At 34.8% G+C, this 21,047-nt stretch overlaps 3 protein-coding genes and 1 long non-coding RNA gene across 6 annotated transcripts; 2 read left to right on the top strand and 2 right to left on the bottom strand.

Moving 5' to 3' along the window:
• The first annotated feature begins 65 nt into the window (after nucleotides 1-65).
• On the top strand, nucleotides 66-2,493 carry LOC111287332 (protein ABIL3-like). 3 transcript variants are annotated; one of them, XM_089746224.1, is made up of 10 exons: nucleotides 66-206; nucleotides 370-504; nucleotides 686-768; nucleotides 853-1,003; nucleotides 1,179-1,278; nucleotides 1,381-1,476; nucleotides 1,569-1,611; nucleotides 1,710-1,798; nucleotides 1,891-1,988; nucleotides 2,157-2,493. In XM_089746224.1, exons 2-10 carry the CDS (start codon nucleotides 409-411, stop codon nucleotides 2,319-2,321), a joined length of 921 nt encoding a protein of 306 aa, XP_089602350.1. In that variant the 5' UTR covers nucleotides 66-206; nucleotides 370-408; the 3' UTR covers nucleotides 2,322-2,493. The 3 variants fall into 3 exon arrangements, with proteins under 3 accessions (XP_089602350.1, XP_089602351.1, XP_022733556.2); XM_089746225.1 differs by having other exon boundaries at nucleotides 71-206; nucleotides 388-504; XM_022877821.2 differs by lacking the exon at nucleotides 66-206 and having other exon boundaries at nucleotides 275-504.
• Nucleotides 2,494-5,071: 2,578 nt separating this feature from the next.
• LOC111279128 (protein NLP6-like) lies at nucleotides 5,072-9,831 on the top strand. The gene is given in 6 exon segments (XM_022866024.2): nucleotides 5,072-5,424; nucleotides 6,551-7,122; nucleotides 7,321-7,368; nucleotides 7,485-8,418; nucleotides 8,563-8,595; nucleotides 8,598-9,831. Coding segments are annotated over 6 exon segments (2,949 nt in total). The 5' UTR covers nucleotides 5,072-5,162; the 3' UTR covers nucleotides 9,698-9,831.
• A 532-nt stretch (nucleotides 9,832-10,363) lies between these two features.
• LOC111279135 (protein KINESIN LIGHT CHAIN-RELATED 1-like) lies at nucleotides 10,364-13,712 on the bottom strand. The gene is made up of 3 exons (XM_022866034.2): nucleotides 12,899-13,712; nucleotides 11,204-12,112; nucleotides 10,364-10,830 (listed from the first exon to the last, which is right to left on the bottom strand). The coding sequence occupies exons 1-3, from the start codon at nucleotides 13,516-13,518 to the stop codon at nucleotides 10,605-10,607; spliced, it is 1,755 nt and encodes a 584-aa protein (XP_022721769.2). The 5' UTR covers nucleotides 13,519-13,712; the 3' UTR covers nucleotides 10,364-10,604.
• A 1,849-nt stretch (nucleotides 13,713-15,561) lies between these two features.
• LOC149513975 (uncharacterized) lies at nucleotides 15,562-16,513 on the bottom strand. Its single transcript, XR_016328953.1, has 3 exons — nucleotides 16,357-16,513; nucleotides 16,207-16,262; nucleotides 15,562-15,927 (listed from the first exon to the last, which is right to left on the bottom strand). It is a non-coding gene; the product is annotated as an uncharacterized LOC149513975 (long non-coding RNA).
• Nucleotides 16,514-21,047: the final 4,534 nt, after the last annotated feature.

Raw genomic sequence — 21,047 nt, forward strand, 5'->3', positions numbered from 1 at the left:
CAAAACAAAATACTACACCTACATATCTTTTGGACCACAGCCTCAAGTAATTTCACCATCGTCTTTTGCTATCTGCTTCTTGTTTTTAGTAGAAAGTCGGGAAAATCTGTCACTGTTTATAAAAATCTTGGACATTTGTATGGAGAAGCGAGCTTGAAAAGGAGGTTTTTGAGTTTGCAGTGCCATATTGAGAACAAAAAAGCAAGGTGAATCCTATTTGTCGCAGACCCTCAGCGCTTATACTTGTCTTGCCATTTAATTGTGCCATTTTATGTAGCTTTATAAGTCCGTCTGAAATTTGGATGATTTTTATGGATTAATGAATACATGTGTACAGTTTTTGAATTTCCTTTTGGTTTGATGACTTAGACACCCGAGAAAATCCAGGTTTCTGTATCAAGGGAAATTATGACTTCAGCCGCTTCAGTTTCTGTTCCTCAAGAATCTTCCCACCGTGATGAGTTCTTTATGCAGCAGAGCTTGCTTTTTACAGATACTCTTAAGGTGAATTACTCCAACCATCTTGACGCTGTTCAGTTTTATTGCCAGTTATGGTTCTCTCATTTACTAAGAAACATCTTTAAGGGCTACAAAAAAATTATGTTTAGACATAGACATTACAATCATGCTATCAATAAAGATGAATACGCTCCCGTATAACTCTTTCACCACATGTATACTTCAGGATTTGAAGGGTCTGAGGAAACAGTTGTATTCTGCAGCAGAATATTTTGAAATAGCCTATAGCAAAGAAGAACAGAAACAAATGTAAGTCATACAATTAAAGTTATGATGATGAGAAACAAGAGATTGAAGTCTTTTCCTTTCTTGATTTCTGTTTGACATGAGCAGAGTGGAGGATACTTTGAAAGATTATGCCATTAAAGCTTTGGTCAATACTGTGGACCACTTGGGTTCCGTAGCATGCAAGGTTAACAATTTTTTGGATGAAAAGATGGGCGAAAGTTCTGGAATGGAACTTCGTTTATCTTGCCTGCAGCAGGTACCTTTTCAGGGCTCTCCCTTTGTATAGGCAATTGCTTGGTAACATTACTCTTTAACAATCTGATCACCTTAAGCTTAAAGTTACATAATAATGACTACTATAGGAACTTAAATCTTTTGAACTCGTTTGATTTTCTGTTTAACATTGTTCTTTTTGGCGGATGGGGTATTAGAGATTGCGAACATGCCAAGAGTTTGTTAACTTAGGGGGTCTCTCTCAGCAGTCATTGGTGTTAGAAGCACCCAAGCACCATAAGCGGTACATCTTTCCAGGCAAGTAATTCTTCTGAATTTGCTTGCAAGAAGAGTAAATCTGGAGCATAGTTAGAAAATTGGGTTTGCAATTCATCTGATCAATCATAGTTTCTCTTGCAGTGGAGGAGACCCTGAATGATGTTGCCCAGACCAGACTGAAATCCTACCCCACTAGCATGTGTGCTAGATTAGACTTGCATCAGCTTAAGAATATTGGTATTATTCACCTTCATGTTCAGAGTGAAACTTACTTGCCGAAGAAATATGATAATGTTTTTGATGTCATACTTTCACACCCTCGCCCACAGGTATTCAAGCAATAGCAGCAGAGACCCCTTCCGAGTGTGTCGGGTAATCTTGAACTATTATAGTATTTTGTTCGTTCTAATGATAAATTTCTATATTCCAAATCCAAGCATTACCATTACGATTTCTGAATTCTTATGTAGGGATGAATTCTTTGTCTTACGCTCTCCACAACCTTTACCAAGACAAGGCCCCCATTTGTTCTCGAGTATTTCAATGAACCAAAGATCAGGTAGGTTCGTACATTGGCTTCAACACTGTCTGAATTGTTGCACTTAACTGTTGGAAAGCAATCTGCTGATTTTATGCTAATTTTGAAATAAGAGAATCGATCAACCTCTCCTCGACACTTTCCACTCCCACGCTCAGGATCTCTTATGCAGAGATCAACCTTTCCAAGCAATCCTAATACTACAAAGCGGGTACTGACCAAAAACTTATCACTAGCCTATGCTGCACATTTCAAATTCAATTTCTCACATCAACATTCAAAGTTGATGATACTAGATTTTTCATAAAATATTTTTACCTTTGCGATGTTTGGCGCAATCGAGCGTTAATTTTATGACAATTTTCTTTGATTTGAACAGTACCCGTCGGAGCCTCGGAGAACAGTTTCATTGTCCACCCTGGCTGAAAGAGAGAGGTCTAAAGATATGGAACAATATTCTAGCAAAAGCAAACGTCTATTCAAGGCTATGCTCAGCTTGCGCAAGTCCAAAAAGGATGTCACATTGTACAAATTCGTGGATTAGAATTGAGGGGCAAAGATTAAATTCAACAATTCCGATAATATACTAATTCTTTATCAGAGATTTACATTACATGCAACGGAAAAGAAATATAATGTTGATTTCACGTCCTTAAATTCATTGTATATTTAAAGAGATTGACATTTCATTACATGCAAGGCATTTCTTTTTGCCCTGGATTGGATATAATTTGATTCATACAGTCAAACGGAAATATAGTATTTCTAAAGCTCAAATCTAAAAGGGGGTTTGACTTTGCAGCAATGGCAGCCAAATCCAACATCAGATATCTGCCCTGCCCATAAGTTTTGTCTGTCTGCCATTCTGCTCTGTTAATTAATTTCTCTACTTTTTAACTTTTTAAGTAGGTACTTTCCATCCACTGCCTTAAATCAACATATGAACTAGACATGGGGATTGCACTCAATGGGGTGAAGTCAGGGGATGGTAATCGATGACAGATGAGCCACCCAATAGGAATTCAAGCTACAATAAAAATGATGGTCCTTTCTCAAAAAGTCCTGGATATATTAACAGATGAAATTCGGACCACCTGGGAATTGGGATATGCATCAGAGGGGTTGCTTCCAGTTAGGCAACGACAATGAATTTGATTGCTACAGGCACGGTTGGAAGTTAGAACCAATCCTGAAAGTCCAAAGCCATCCATAATCCATTTCCGCTTAAACCTGTTCCTGTTCACTAATCTTGTAGACATGGGTGTGGATATGAAAATTGACCTATTTACCTCAAGCATATATCAAGCTCTTGGAAAATCTGTGATGCAAATATTTCATGTCACATTTCTAAATTCAATTGTTTAAATTTTGAGACAAAATATATATAATTCTTGACAACTTGATTCTTTCGATCCAACGCCGACCAGCAAGAATGATGAACTGTGATTTTATTAATATTGGTTGACTTAGATTTGCATTACTAGAAAGTTTTCTTCATTTTATTATGTTTTTCTTTGACGTAATCAAACACTAATCGTAAAAGTTACAAAGCATAAGTAAAGGTATGTCACTGGATCTTCTCTTCCTATATTTATTTATTTATTTTCTTTAACGCCGACTAATCTTTTTGAGATGAGATCATGAGAGCATCAATGATAATTGAAAGTGGGATATCGGTGACCAAAATGTTCTTGAGAAAGTTGGAGTCGAGTAAAGGAGGATCCATCTAGAGTCCAGTATTCCCCCCAGCATCAGAATCAAAAGTTTGTGGACACTGACAAATTGGAGCACTTTCTATTGAATTTCCTTTCACATCCTGTTTTGTTTTCCCTGGCGGCTGAAGAGAATAAGTAAGGAGAAGTTTGATCTAGAATCATGGAATATGTGTCGGGGTCTGTACGGAAATTTTGGCTTTTGGAGTTTGGGATTTTGTTCAACTTGAAATGAAAGATTGTGAGCGATCATCTGTCCGCCAGCACCAGATTTTCTGTGCTGGTAGATCATGTATTCAGTATTCCTTCCTATCAAGAATCTTGAAAATCTAATAAAGCACAAACAAAATCAGGTTGATAAAATGTAATAACAAAGTTAAATCAAATTAAAAAAACCCAAATTGCAAATTGTGCAACAAATTTCTATTGGAAGCAAGTGTATCTTCGACAAGGACAATGTCCAACATTTATACAAACAGCAGCAACTAGGAGACAATGGCTTTAAAAGTGGGAGGGTGAATATTATTAGCCCACACTCAGTAGTTGTAAATCTTATTATTATTATTATTATTGGTTAAACTTCCAAAGTTAAGATCGATAAGATTAATGTCTGATGTCTGGTGATGGCTCCATCGTATCCATTTAAAATCATTTTCATTCATCCCATCCAAATAAACAACACTAATATAAGCTTTTTAAATCAATTTATTATGGGATATTTTTCTCTTAAAAATTAATTAAATGGGTATGATTAAGGCACCCTTTTCTCCATTATGCCACCACTTTGACCAGCAAATTTCCCAATTTTCTTCATAAGGATAGAAAAGAAATGTTGTCAGGGATAACTTTGTCATTTCGAGGCCTGGGGGACTGGTGGTGCATCAATCACAATCTTAATTAAACAAGGATTAAGTGCTGAGGACAACTGAATTGATCGTAGATTTAAATCAATTTTTTTATGAATTTGATAGTCTAATTTTTTTTAAACAAGATATACATATATTAATTACTAAATCAAATATTTTTATCCGTTATTTTACTTTTTAAAATATAAATTATATTATTAGAAATTGAATGCTAGATTATTTATATAAAAAGATTTCAATTTATGGATTTACATTTTGTTTTTAATTTTACGTTCAATTTTGATTTATTTAAAGATTTAAACCCTTTTAATAAATGGTTAAGATGAACATAAGTACATCAGCTACATTTAATCATGTAAATTGATTTGAATTAATTTTTTATGCAATCATAAATATATATATATATATTTTAAAGTAAATATTATAGTCATTAAAAAATTTAAAAAGAAAAAAAAAGTAAAAGAAGATAAAAAGAGGAATGTTGGGTGGTGATAATGGAAGGGAGCACCACAGAATCATCCCCTCCCAAAATTTTTATCCAAATTGTAGCAAACTTACCGCACAACCCAACTGTTGGATTGGATTCCATCAATTAAAAAAAAAAAAAAAAAAAAGAAGAAAAATGGAATCACACTCTGCAAAATTTACCATTACCATCTCACTATTGTATTATGGTTTTTTTTTTTTTTTTTTCCCTTCTTGTCTTTCTCTCCCCACCAAACAGCACATAGAGGAAAGCAACTTTCCTCCTCCATAAGAAATAAGAAAATTTTGAGGAACAAATTTCATTTCCGCTCTTTCCCGAAAATGTGCGAGCCAGAGGAAGACAACGCGTGTCCTTTCCCGCCAAAACAACAACAACAGCCCCAACAACACCAAGGGATTATGGATTTGGATGATCTCTATCTGGAGAGTTCCTGGCCGTTGGATCAGCTGACTTTCCTTTCTAATAGTAACCCCACCTCTCCTTTCATCGTATCTTCTTCTGAGCAGCCTTGTTCTCCTCTCTGGGCTTTCTCTGATGAAGAAAAGCATGTGTCTCACGCCGGTTACAATCTTTTTGTCACGTGTTAGTCCTTTTTTTAACTTGATAAATTTGCAACATTTTCTTCCTTTTTGTTGTTTTTTTTCCATATCCTTTTATCATATCATATGGGTTGCTTGTTTGTCTTGATTTTCTGATTTGGATTAGCATTTTCCTTTTTGGGTTTTTTATGTTTTAGTTGGTTGATTTAGAACTTGAATTTGGTTTGGTCTGTCTTGGTTGAATTTGATCCTTTTTTGTTCTTGAAATTTGGTAACCCTGAAAATTTGGATATTTTCTTCTGTTAAGATGTAGCTGATCCCTCCGACATCACTTCTGGTCTCTGGGTTTTTAAAGCTCCATTTGGTTTCTCAAGACCTGCAGAGTAAAAGGATTGTTCAATGGAAATATAAAGCTTATATAATCAAGTTCCAATTTTCTTTGGTGTCTTAACTAGGAAATCGAAACAATAATTGAAAACTTAGATAGTGTTTGGTTTAAGATAACAGAGTCATTTTTTATTTTCATTTTTTTGGAAAATAGAAAATAAGAGTAAAGTGTATTTTGTAATTAAAATGAAAAAAAATTTGAAAAAATAAAAATAAAAATGAGTTGAAATATAAAAAAAAAATGGATTTTTTCAATTATGAAATTAGGGGATGTATATTATTATTATTATTATTATTATTATTATTATTATTTTGGTTTACAAGTTATCATATTTGAATTTTTTTTAATATCATTAATTAATAAATATTATATTTATAGTTAGATGCCATTACTGGTAATATCATTGATATTTATTTATTTTCTTATTTTTACAATTTTAGAAAACAAATTTTATTTCTGGTTATCAAATATATTTTTTAAAAAACAAAAAACAAAAAATAAAAAATATTTTTAAAAAATGAAAATAGAAAATAAAAATAAAAAACATTTTCTCAACCCAAACAGAGCCTTATGCTTTAGTTACTTTAGTATGTTTGCTTTTTTCCTTTTTGGTTGTCTTTTGGATACACCATGTATTCAAGTTCGATAGTCCAGCACATGAATTTGTATAATTTTTTGTTCTTAGTCTACATCATCATACTATAAATTGTACATATTTAATTGGATGGAGCATTTGTTGCTTAACTGACTTGATCTGTATTTTAAATTATTCTAAATGCAGGTACTTCTAATCCAGTAAATGAAAATCCAAAGGAGGACAATGATAATAGAGGGCTGTCTTCTCCATTTTTAGGATTGCTGCCTCTTGAGAATCCGGATAGTTATTGTGTAATTAAAGAGAGGATGACTCAGGCACTACGCTTCTTCAAAGAATCAACTGAGCAACATGTTCTAGCACAGGTTTGGGCACCTGTAAAGAGTGGAGGTCGCTATGTGCTAACAACTTCCGGGCAACCCTTTGTCCTTGATCCGCATAGCAATGGTCTACATCAGTATAGGATGATTTCTTTGATGTACATGTTTTCTGTGGATGGAGAGAGTGATGGACAGCCAGGGCTTCCTGGCCGTGTTTTCCGACAAAAATTGCCAGAATGGACTCCAAATGTACGGTATTATTCCAGCAGAGAGTATTCACGGCTTGATCATGCTCTGCATTACAATGTTCAGTGAACCTTGGCATTGCCAGTCTTTGAAACTTCTAGACAGTCCTGTGTTGGTGTACTTGAACTCATAATGACTTCACAGAAGATTAACTATGCACCTGAGGTTGATAAAGTATGCAAAGCACTTGAGGTTGGGTTTCTTTCCCTTTCCACACATCCTAGCCTCATATTCTTTTCTTATTTGATAAGTGCTAAATCATCAGCCATTCCTTGGAAACTTTTGGGAGAACCTTTTTTCTTGCATTCTTAAGCACTGATTTTTAGCTAATATTTTTAGTTTTGAAATGCCGTGAGATTCCTCAGTCACGTGATTTCAGTTCTTATGCAGGCAGTGAATCTGAAAAGTTCAGAAATATTGGATTATCCAAGCACCCAGGTGAGCTTCAATAGTTATTTTGTCAAATGTGTTATTCTTTTTGGATACCTAAAAAAATTGTTGTGGTTTTTCTCATTTCTTCTTTCTATTCTGAAAAACTAATGCTTTTTTATCAGATTTGCAATAAAAGTCGTCAAAATGCGCTGGCCAAAATTCTGGAGATTTTGACAGTGGTCTGTGAAACTCACAAACTGCCTTTGGCTCAGACCTGGGTCCCTTGCAGGCATCAAAGAGTTTTGGCCTTTGGTGGTGGTCTAAAGAAACGCTGTACAAGCTTTGATGTTAGCTGCATGGGACAGGTCTGCATGTCAACAACTGATGTGGCATTCTATGTTGTAGATGCTCACATGTGGGGTTTCCGAGAGGCTTGTCTTGAGCATCACCTACAAAAGGGTCAGGGTGTTGCTGGGAGGGCATTTTTATCCCGCAACTCATGCTTTTGTGCAGACATTACCCAATTCTGCAAAACCAAGTACCCCCTAGTACACTATGCACGCATGTTTGGATTAACCAGCTGTTTTGCAATCTGCTTACAGAGTACTTATACTGGAGATGATGATTATGTTCTTGAATTTTTTTTGCCCCCTACTATTGCTGATGGCAATGAACAACAGACTTTATTGGGCTCTATACTGGCAACAATAAAGCAGCATTTCCAATCTCTTAAGGTTGCTTCTGGAGCTAAACTTGAAGAGGATGAAGGATCTATTGAAATCATTGAAGATTCTTCAGATAAAAGGCTTGATTCAAGACTTGAATCTATTCCAATTCCTCCATCTGTGAAGTCACTACCTGGGACTAACACCTCGCCAGACAGAGGAGAACTGCAATTAGATTCATCAGAACAGCAATTATCTATGAATTTTGACCCTGCAACTGATGGAGGCATCGATGTTGCTAGTGGAAGCCAAAATCCTATTTCTCTTCCTCTGAAAAAGGACGTAAAAAAATCAAAGAGAAAACGTGGGAAAACTGAGAAATCAATTAGTCTGGAGGTGCTCCAACAGTATTTTGCCGGGAGTCTTAAAGACGCTGCAAAAAGCCTTGGTGGTATGCATATGCTCTTTTTTAAATATTTTCTTTGCCTTTTAACTTACATTACTTAAAAGATGTGATTTTTATGAATATAAACTGGGATATATTTTTCAATACCTACTGAAATGGACTATGCTCAGGGAGATTCTTGCTTTACAGTGTGTCCTACAACAATGAAGCGCATCTGCAGGCAGATGGGATCTCCCGTTGGCCATCTCGTAAGATCAACAAAGTCAACCGTTCCCTCACTAAGCGAAAGCAGGTTATCGAATCTGTACAAGGTGCTGGTGGAGCATGTGGTTTAACTTCACTTGCCACAAGTCCACTCCCAGTTGCTGTTGGTTCCATTTCATGGCCAACCAGATTGAATGAGTCCGGTCAACAAAACTCACCAAACTCCAAACCATCTGAGCCTCAAGTTGAAACAATTGACTCACCCACATGTAGGACGCCAGGAAGTACTGGACAAGCTTTGATGGAAGAACAGTTGCTGGGAGGGAGGACATTGAGCCAAGAAGAACTTTTCCTTCATCAGAATGGGCTTTCATCAAACTTGGATAAAGGGGCAAACAGATCCAAAACAGACGAGAGTGCTTGGACACCTACTTCTCATCCTTCATGCCAAGGTAGCCATACAATTGAAAGTGCTGCTACTAAGGATCCACTTGGTTACATCCATGAGCAATGCCTTAAAGCACACGGCTCTCTTAAATTGGCCTTCCAACCTTTAGGGGAACTGAATACATCAGCCACATTCTCAATGCCTAAAGCCCTTGTGACAACAGAACCTCAAGAGCCATTTGGAGGTATGCTAGTGGGGGATGCCGGAAGTTCAAAAGACTTGAGAAACCTATGTCCTTCAGCAGCAGAAGTCGGTGTTTATGAGAGATTTCCAGAATCTAGTTGGACGCCACCTCCATGTTCTGATCTAGCCCTCAAGCAAGCCATGGCTACTTTTGCTCAGACAATCCCCCTTGTAACAGCTAGGCAGGAAATAAAGAGTGTGACCATTAAGGCTACCTACAGAGAAGATATAATTAGATTTCGGATCTCCTTAAGTTCTGGCATAGTGAAACTGAAAGAGGAAGTGGCCAAGAGGCTGAAGCTGGAGTTGGGTACTTTTGATATCAAGTATTTGGATGACGATAATGAATTGGTTTTGATAGCTTGTGATGCCGATCTTCAGGAGTGTCTAGATGTTTCAAGATCATCAGGCTGCAATATCATCAGATTGTCTGTTAATGAGGCGATGGCCAATCTAGGGAGTTCCTGTGAGAGCACTGGAGAGTTATGATTAGGTTGTAGATATATTAGATTGTAATTCTTGTAGTCATAGAATTCTAGGAGAGTGAAAGTGTAAATTTTGGTTCCAACTTTTAAGCTATAAAATCCCCCTACTTGTCTTTGCTAAGAAAAAGAAAAAAAGAACGTTTAGTTGGAATTTTCACGACTGAGCTAAACTCTATTTGGGTCCTTGTAAATCAGTTGTTTATCCATTAACGTCTTGAAGGTCAAGGATTACCAGAACTTGATTAGAAATTCCGTTCAAGATTTTTCTAACCCTACTTGATTGACCCCTTGTGAAAGAACAGCTAAAGATGAAGATGCTATGTTTTCCCTTGTAAGAACGAAAAGTGAAAACGTCTGAGATCTGTAACCTTGAATTTTGGAAGCCTCTGATGGGTCAAAAGACTCACTTGGTAAATAAATGCTGTTTCGATTAAGTTTGGTATTGTTGAATTAGATGTAGCTAATCGGTTGATTTACCCTAGGAATTCACTGTTTGATGAACACCTTGTCCAAGAACTTTCTGCCAACTTTCAGTCCTGAAATTTCAAATATTTTCAATCCCAAACCAACAATCACACTCGAGGAGAAATGAATAGTAAATACTACAAGATTGTGGATATTTGATTTGATTAACCAAAGTCTTCAAAGTTAAACATCCTTGAGTTATGAATAAAAAGAAATCAAAACATCATGATCAGATTTATTCACTCAAATGAACAGTCTTCTTTCCAATTCAAGAGCACATCACAGACATTCAATAAAAACAATTAACAATAGTAAAAAAAAGAGATCTTAGCTCGAAAAACAGGAAAGTTAAACAAATTACAACTTGAAACACTATACATGATCTTCTATGTTACAGAATGTGCATATGTTGGAAAAAGGAATAGAGATGCGCTGGTTGGAACACTTCAAATTCTAAAACCCCATCTTTTTGTCCCCTCTTTCTTCGTCCTCCTTGAGTTAGGATCGATGAGATTTTCCAGTGATTTTGCTTTTCTGTTTCGAGACCTGCCTGCTTCTTTCAGGAGCTCAGCCAGCCTACTCTTTTCATCTTCAAAATCAGGATTTGCAATTCCAAGTTTTTCTTCTCGCAATTTTAGTATATACTCCAATATCTCAATTGCATCTTCAACCCTGATTTTTCCATCAAAAGATAAGTAATTGAATTCTGGATTTAAACGGGTAAACAGGAAATTAAAAAAAATAAAATAAAACATTAAGATGAATTAGATGCATTGCACCATAAATGCATATCAAATTCATCCATGCTTACTTATGTCTTCCTTAGATGCTACAAGCATTTAAGAATAATGATAGAACTAAAATGGAAACTAATATATCAAACTTTCACTCTCATATCCAGTTCATTCCTTCTAAGTTTATTATCCATTTTGTCTGCAATAAAGGCCTACAATCCAGTAAGTAATGGTAATGATCTCCAGGTATATCAATCATAAGCTAGGTTGTGAATAGAATTTGATGTAGAGTAGTTTAAATTATTAGTTACCTTCCCATAGCATCATAAGTTGCTGCAAGATTGCTATAAACTCCCAAAGTATCTTGATGACATGGGCCACATTCCTGCTCAAGTATCGCTCTTGCTTCTTCAAACAACTCAGCAGCCTCATCTATCTTGAACAATTGAACACAAGCCAAGCCCATCTGGTTCAACACAACCCCAAAGAAGGCTGACTTCCTCTCCCCGCTTCCTCTAAGCTTTGCTACTGCACTCTCAAAAGAGTTCCTTGCCTCTTCATACCTCCCAAGAATGTAAAACATCACCCCCATCCTTGCTTCAATTCCCGCAATTGTGCTTTGCTGTCCTGGTTTATCTTCCAACAACTTCATTGCCTTCTGCAATAGCTTCAATGCCTCCTCAGGCTCATCCACGGATTCATATATGGCAGAAATTTCTGTTAACCCACCAGCTATCTCTTCTGCCATCGTTCCAGGCACAGGTTTTGCAAAGATCCTCAGAGCATTTTCACAATAGGACTTTGATTCTCGGAGCTTTCCTGTCCTGTGGTATAGTTCAGCAAGACGTACAAAGACAGAGGCAACTGAGGGGTGGTTGTCACCCTTCGATGATTTGAATACTGTTAGCGCCTTCTGGTAGGAGAAGACAGCCTCATCAAAGCGACATAAAGACATGTAAATATTGCCAATGCTGACATCAATAGAAGCTACTTCATTCTCCTGCCCACTAGAAATCATTGCCATGCTGGCTAGGACAAGGTGCTCAAGGGCTATTTCATAATCTCCCTTTGCCTCACATATGAGTGCCATCAACCGGCGGTCAACTGCCTCTTCGAGTGATGCTGGTTCACTGTGGGCACGATGAATTTCAAGAGTTTTATTGCACAATTCTTCTGCTTTATCAAATTGCATTGCTTGAACATGGGCCTCAGCCAAGTACCTGTCATTTCCATTAATCAAAAACATACTATTGATATAACAAAAACTCCTACAATTTATGCAAAACCACAAAAAATCATTATGGGGAAAACCTGGAAACAAAACAAATCTATTATAATACAAATCCAACACCACGAATCCATACAGGGAAAAATAAACCCACCCAGCTAGAACTAAACCTCCACTAATATCTATCCATTTAAAGTTAGAGCCCATAATCCATTCATTAATTATAGTGATAATGAACCGTATTAAAATTCAAGAAGAACCAAGAAAGAACCACATAGCCAAACCTCTCAACCCCTTGCTAGCTACATGGCTTTAAGTTTATTATATTGCTAGTCAAAAGTTACACTCCTTACGAAAACAGAATAAAATCAGTCCGTTAGATCTCCAGATTTCAGCAATCGGCCATATACCAAGTGCATTACGGAGTAAAATTCAGTCATTTAAAGGAAGTGTCGACAAATTCTTCAAAAGGAATGATAGTAAGCTAATTATGGAAATGGTAGCCATTTCCAATTCCAAGAAAGTAACCCTAAAATTTCTTTCCCTAATGATTCGAATTTCAAAAAGAAGGAGCTGATTTAATTGCAGTCAACCAAAATTACCAAATAACCGCTGCCCCTTTTCACTCTGTCACTGTCCATCCTAATTCCTATCTTTCTATCTCTCCCCAAATATTACAAATCTGCGCCTTTCCCGATTTAACACAAACACCAAGAAAATCTCAAAGCTTGGTATTATATCTTATCAATAAATCATTTAGAAAGAGAGTAAGAAAAACCTGCAAGTCTCGCCAACTCTGGCATCGGTCTCTCCCAGCGCCTGCATCTGAATCTTTAGCCCTTCTTCATAGCACCCAATCGATTTCTCCACTTGACCCAGCATCGAATACGTGTCCCCAAGCTGCATATGCCCCGAAAAAGCAGCCAACGCGTGATCGGGGCCTCGACCCACATCGGGTACTCGAATCGCCCGCTCCAGCACCGGAATCGCCTCACCTAACCTCCCCAAGCTGCAATATATCGCCGCCAGCACGTGTAAGCTCATCGCCAGATCCAAGCTAGGCTCACCTTCCACGGCGCATCTCTCGAACGATTTGGTCGATCGAATTGAATAGTCCAAAGCCTTACTAGGACCCTCACCAGAAGCGATAGTGTCTCGGGCCAATTTAAGTAAAAAAGGACCGAGATCCGGATTGTCGAGTGAGGAATCATCCAGGTTGGGTGACTCGGGTGGAGGTTTCTTGGCGGAGCGGGCGGGGGAAGGCTTAGATCGGGAAGGGGAAGGAGATGGAGGCTTTTTATTAGGAGTCTGCGGTGGATTATGCGGCGGTGGCTCCGGAATTGAAATCCGTAGCGGTGGCGCGTCGGGTGGAGATTTGACTGAGGCGAGACCCGGCATTGATTGAAAGAAGAATAAGAAAAGTTGATTTGGATGAGGAAAGGATACTTAGCTGATTTGATAAAGCAGATAAATAGATTAAAAAAACCGAAAAGAGAGATTTAAGATTGGAACAGGTCACCAGCCTCCTTGTGAAGCTCAGCTGAGAGGAAGGTTTGAGGTCAGTCTCGTAATTATGTTTTTTGTGCGAGGACAAAATGGTAAATTGAGGAAAGTTTCGTGTAATAGACGGGGAACGAACCAACCGACGGACGACAGTAAGTAGTAGTAGAACTTGTAGATGTAGATGGCGGTAAGATTTGCTGAATCCGTGCCGTTTCGGACGCTCTCGGACATGACCACTTACCGTGCGCCACGTTTAAAACTGCTCCCTCCTGTCAACTGTCGTTTTTTATAGCACTAACTTCGAAACGGGGACGCTGGCTTTGTGAATCCATGAACCTTTTTAATTTTCATGGCATGAATCACGAGTCAAAGGTTGCCCATTCACATGAAATGTTGTACTATGAAATAAGCTTTTTTTTTTTTAACAGAACTACGATAGATTAAATATTTTTCATTTCATAATTTTATTTTTATAATTAAGAACCAGAGAACTATTTGACTTTGAGAATTTTTCCAAAGATGTATATACATATTTATGAATTTATAAACTAGTAATATAATTTAAAGTTTATTTAAATGAGCAATGAGATTAATTATTTTTAATAGTAAAATTAATATTAATGATGATACATATTTGAATATAAAAATAATTATGAACGATAATAAAAAAAATAATCATTAATGATATTAAATTAAAAGTTATATATAATAACAAGTTAAAATTTTTAACATTTATAAAATTATTAAATTATTTTAATGTCAAACAGTAATTTATTAATAAATAATTAAAAATTAATAAAATACATCAAATAATATTTTTTATTATATTAAATAAACAAAATATTTCTTATTTTTAATAAAAAATCAAAATTAAAAAAAAAGAAAATTAAATTATGAAGATATTTTTCATTTATAATATAAAGTAAGGGATAAAAAAAAATAAAGACAATCATCAGTTGGCCACTGGATAAAAAATTATCATTGATCAACCGACACGAATTGCACTGTTGGTTTGAATCCAAATGCCTGCTTAGTGCAAAATCCTTTGATAGTCATACCTTCACGGGAGGTGCATTTGAATACAAAAGGGACTCTTAGTTATTTTAGTAATTATAGGTAGATTAAATGGTAAATAATTTGACATACAAATTTAGTGGAATAAAACTATATAAATACACTAATATGACAAAAAAAATTAACTATAAATATAAAGGAATAACATTGTCTGATTCAAAACTTCTTGAATTCGCCGTATTGTTTATGAAGATTAATGATATCATTTATGGTGTGATTATAGGCACGGTTTATAAATAATTAAAATATTATTATAAAAAATTTACATTTAATATATTATTTTTATTAAATTAATCATATTTTTTTTCCTTAAATCTCGACCTCCATTGATATTTTCCACCATTTATGTGTCAGTCATGTCATTTCAAATCTTAAAATTAATTTAGAGAAATTTATTGGCTTAATTGGGAGGGGAAACGAGAGGAAGAAGGGTGATGGGTGACTAAGTGGCATGGATGGGCAGCATCTTAATCCAAAATAATATTCCTACAATTTGGTATGAAATATGAATGTTCTTAATTCGTTGAAAAATATCATCTTTTGGACCATAGAATTAATGCTGAAATATTGGTGCACTCTTCACCACAAAAGGTGCTCTTGTGTTTTCTTTCTGGATTGGAAATTGGAAGTTTCTTTTGTTTTGTTTCAACAGTTTGCTGCACTAAAAAATTAGCATTTTCTCAGGCTCTCCCTCAACCTTACATAAGTTTTTCTTCTAATTACTTCTAATTTCCTCCTATTGTAACTAACCATCACCATTTCTGCATTTGGCAAAATTGTAGTGACATGAAGGTCAAGACTATAAAGGTGTTGCCAAGAAAAGACAGAAGGGGGGGGGGGGGGGGGTTCGGATTAATTCTCTCCTGATTCAAAGATCTCTGCTTCTTAATTGCTGTAATAGTTTTGTATACAAGGAAGTTGACTAGTCTTAAATATGCCCTATGAGATACAGATTATTTGCATTTATTCATAGCTTAAAAGCACTTAATTACTCGTATAATAACTTAAGGAGAATGTTTTAGTAATACAAGAAAGTAGTAGTAATTCTCAAGGGCCTTCAACTGTGAACAAAAATATAGTAGCTCAGGTTCAGCTGCCACTACCTCCAGCTGATGTTCCAGGTTTTCCTCTGGGCGGTGGTTCATGTTTAGGATTTGGAATAAATGGAGAATAGTCCCTTACCGTGTCAACCTCTAGTATCAGCTTCCTCATCTTCACTTGAATCATGCCCTTCAAAGCGGTCATCATGTATTAGCAAATTAAAGCGCCTTGAATCATCAGATGAACTTTGGAGATCATTTTTTCCTTTCTTTGTTGATTGTGAGCTAGAGATACATTTATCTATACTCATTTCTAATCAGTTTTATTAAAGTATGATATTCAAATTAGTAGTAGTAATAGAAAGTTATGAAATTTACCTTAAAAAGTAGTTTTTTTTTTTTTTGGTAAATGCGTCTTTTAGAGATGTTTATGACAGATGGAATTTTCACATCATTGCTGTTAAGTTACCTCATTAGTTGCAGAGTTAGCTAAAGTTGCACCATATTCCAAGCCCTTGACTCTGCCTGCAGAATGTAACAAAACTTTGTTAATCCACTTTAGAACTGTTTAAAAATTTACTTAAATACTTGACTTGAATGCATTGAATTTTTTGCTCACCTATAAACGGATCAATATAGACTAAAAAGAGAAGGAGAATCATGGTTTTAGCACAAGGACCCATGTTGGATGATGCAGGTGGTGCTGTAAAAATGGAGGATAGAAATGCAGATTTATATTGGTTCAGAAGGGAGCCAAGCCCACTGTTCCTATGGCAAACTACTCGAAAGCTTTGTAGAATAATGATGAAAATGCAACGTCCATTAGCAAAATACCACAAAGTCAAATGCACTAACTTCTGTCACCTCAAAAGTATGAGTTTTTTTTTTTTAATTTTTATTTACCTTATATGTATCTTCCAAAAGAAATTGTTAGGTAGCAATCAACCTTGCATGGATCAATTAGCTCTATATGGTTTTTTTTTTATCTTGTAGCCATTGCAGAAGCCTTAAAAGTCTCAAGAATTTTGTGAATGATCCCCTATTGACTTACTGTTTATTCGAATTACATACAATTTCCTCTAATCCATTATTAGTTTTGTCAAAGAATGTCTTTAACAAGGGCAAATATCAGGAGAATGCTGTTTTCATGTTCAAATCAATACCCTAGTACTTTACTGAGTACCAGATGGCTGGCACTACCGAGGTTATGATTAGAAACTAAACAGCTGGCTAATCATAATTATTCCATCCTGCTTGCTCTTATTACATTACAGCTTTTTGTGGCCAAGAAGTTTTACTGTTACATATATTAATTAATGGTTGATTTCTCTTTCTGATTCCCTATCAGAATATAGTCTATGTAGTGGCAGATCAAGTTAATTTGTCTTTCGAGGATTTACAAAGGCACTTGATTATGTCAACCCTCGGTAGATAGGTGCTCCAATTGATCGTCAAACGATACAGGAATAGCTTACCGTTCGGTATCTGCTATTCATGTTCAATGCTTACCTGCATCATCAATATCAGTACAAAATCAGCAGCTCTACATATTGGTTAGCTTTTTCTCTGTCACATTTGCAATAGGACAAAGGCCATCTCTCATGTAGAGGTCCTTCACAAAAAATGGAAATGGAACCTGATCCATTGCTTGGATTTCTGTTGGCATGCACTTGAATCAACATACAATGGCCAGAAGTGGCAGTCACATCACAATAAGTTACAGCACCTAGCCTAAGTTGACCACTCAACCTCCCACCTTTTCCCTAAAAAATCCACTCTTAATCAATCTGCCTAATGGTAAGTTAACATACCATTCATTAGTCTACTTTTCTTGTTGCACGAAAATCACTCTACTCACTTTCTGGCCACAAACCGACTGATACGAATCATTATCACTTCAAGTCCCTGTACGTTTCCATTAATGCAATCTATCAAGAGCTTATAATTGGGTAAGAAATTTACCTTTCGACTCTGCTAAATGTAACTGTTCAGTCCCCGCTGCTGGAATATACTACCAACTATTCCCAACTCTATGGACATTCATGACATTAAAGATATAATGCAAACAAGATTGATTTTCTTTCTTATCATAATTTTTTTTGGTACAAAAAAGTTTATGATGAGGGGAGACTTCCCTAGGTCAAGACAGACCTTAGATAAATGATTTATTTTAGATTTACAGATCATTCATCAAAGAAATTGCTGGTAGCAACATTCGAACTTAGGTTTTACAAGTATTGAACCTTACCAACTCAACCAACCCCGTTCGTACCATAAAATTTAATTGGACTAGTTAACTTTATGTGCAAGCGATTTGTGCAATTATCTATTTTCTTCTAAAAATGTATATCAGGAGACAAGGGCTAATATTTTTAGGAGGTGTATTAGACATTTAAGATTCTCTAATTAAATCATCGGATAGTGATAGGTAGGCAAAAGGGTGTTTAATCTAGATTTAGTCCTCATTTTGGAATATGTTCTGATGTTCATAATTAGATATAAGTGGTCAGAAAAGAATATGATAAACCAAAAATCCTGATCAGTGAGCTGCATTCATTATGTGACCTGTGAACCACGGAAGGAGTCAGGAAATGGCACCACACCAGGTGGGTATAATTTAAAACAGCACATGGTTTCCCAAAGTCAAAGCAATATTATTTTTGCTGGGGGGCCACGAGCAGCGATTTGCCTCTAAAAGAAAGCCTACGGACAGTGTGAATCATCATTGTTGTGGAGGACAGTGATGATAATGGCAGTCTCACGCTTTCTCACTCTCCTTATTATCCCTCTCTTCTTTATTAATCCTTCGTTTGATTGAAATTCATTGGCTGCCTGTTTGATACTTTCTGTAATCTGTATGTTACCCCCAAGCCTCACCCATCATTTTTGCTTACATTCATACAATCAATGAATCCCACATGTTATTTTCCTATAAAAACTAGGTCGAAAGCAAACAATGACCTTTACAAAATGCAATTGTATGTAAAATACTAGCTCAGAAATCAAAGATTTTGAAACTCGAGTGTCAAGTGACTTTATCCCGAAAAAGTATATGATTTCCAAGGCTCAAAAGAGTACGTAAAAATACATATCCCATCAATGTTGGAAGACAAAATAAAGTAACGAATGAGATTCATCCGGTTCTAGAGGCAAGGGAAGCCCTCCAGATAAGTGGTCTCCACCACCAGCAGATTTCCCGAATGTTGGTTGTGATGCTTCTTTCAGACAAGAAAATGATCAAATGAGGGGTCATTATAATTGTCAGGAATTAAATTGGGGACACATTAAATGCAGGATTGCTGCCTGATCTACTTTAGAAGCAGGTCTTTTCCAGTTAGACAAGCACTAAACAATGGCAATGTAGGAAGATCAACAACCTGATTGCTTAAAAACCAGTGGGAAACAGATCCATTGTTTCAGGTTCATGCATTGTAATTGTCGGATTTCCCTTCATTTTAATTTATTTATTTTTTTTTTAAATTTAACTAACTACCAAAAAGAAGTGTCCACCAAGTACTATCCCCCAAAAGGGTTTACATACTTAAGTTTTGCCCTCTAGAAGAGGCCAGCCAGCTGTAGAATTTCACCAGCTTAAATTAGATTACATCTTCTGTCCATAAATCAAGGTTTTACTTGGTAGAAAAAAAAAAAAAGAAAGAGATGAGAATAAAAAATTTATTAATTTAATGGTTACGGTATAAAATAAAAAAGTAATTATGAATTTTAATCACTAAATTAGTAAATTTTTCATCATCATCATTTCTATCTTTTTTACTAAACTAAATATAAGAGTGCTTTTAGCATCACAATGGATTCAATCTAATGACAGATCTGGACATTTAATTTTGAGGGATCAATTCAAATTATATATTATTATTCAATTTAGTGACAGATTTTAAAATTAAATTTTAAGAGGTCAATTCAAATTATATATTATTTTTAATTTGGAGTATTTTAGTTATTAATATCAAAAAGATATGCAAATAATATATTAATTAAAAATAAAATATCATAAAATTATTAAATTTATCAATTTATAAATCTATTAATTAATTTAATTTCCATAGCAAAATCTCAAAAAATATAAATGTCGAGTTTTGTAAGAGAAGAATTATTTATAGATAATGACAACTCAATTTATATAGTACTATAGCAAAAATTAAGAAAAAAACTATCTCAAATTAAAAAAAAAAAAAAAAAAGACAAAGCTTAACATCAATTTTATAGCTTTATAAAAGTGGTTGGTAAGAATGATACCTTGAATGACTAAGTAAAACACATTAAAAATAACCACAAAAATATAAAACAAAATTGAAATATACAAGAAAAGTAGTAATAGGCAGTAGAAAGAAAAGCAATATATCTTTTCAATAAATAGATAGTCTCCAAGAAAAATCCATTTTGCCTTTTCAATTTCTTTATAATTGACACTTGTCAAAAGGACAAAAATGCCCATCATGTATTAAATGATAAAAATATCTTCTTCTTTTTTTAATGATCAATTGCTATAATGCTCCTTTTTTTCTTAAATGACAAAAATATCCCTCTTATAAATATCAAATCATTATAATGTCTATTATGTCTTAAATGACGAAAATACTCTTCTTATAAAGGATAAATTATTATATATTTTATATTATAATTATGAAAATATTTTTACCCTATAATTTGTTAAAATTACAAAAATATCCCTCTTTTAAATGATAAACTATTATGATGCCTTTCTTTTCTTAAATGATAAAATTATTCTTCTTATAAATGTCAAATCATTATAACGGCCTTTATGATGTAAATAATGAAAATATCTCTCTTCTAAATGACAAATTACTTTGATACTCTTATGTCATAATTATAAAAATATCCTTATTATCATTATTGATCAAAATTGTTATAATATCTTCTTGTCATAACTATAAAAATACATTCTTATCAAAATTGGTTAAAATAATTATAATGCTCCTTACCATAATTACAAAAATGTCTTTATGATTGCTTCATAAGAAATTGATATGTACTATTTTATTTGAATATTATTATAATACCCATTTTAATTTATGTAATAAATTTTAATATAATAATATAAAATTAATCACATATTAAATTACTAAAATACCTTTTATCATAGTTTCATAGAAATTTGAAATGTAAAATTTTATTTGAAAATTACTATAATACTTTTATTAAATTACGTATTTCAATTTTTAATATAATATAAAATTAATTACATATTAAATTATTAATCTCATTCAAATTATCAAAATGCCCTTATGATTTTTTAATTAAGAGTTGACATGTCTCTTAAATGATTTT

Source organism: Durio zibethinus, chromosome 17 (genome assembly GCF_047325235.1).
Source record: "Durio zibethinus cultivar Kanyao isolate XHJ-2024 chromosome 17, ASM4732523v1, whole genome shotgun sequence".
In the NCBI taxonomy this organism is placed as follows: domain Eukaryota; kingdom Viridiplantae; phylum Streptophyta; class Magnoliopsida; order Malvales; family Malvaceae; genus Durio; species Durio zibethinus.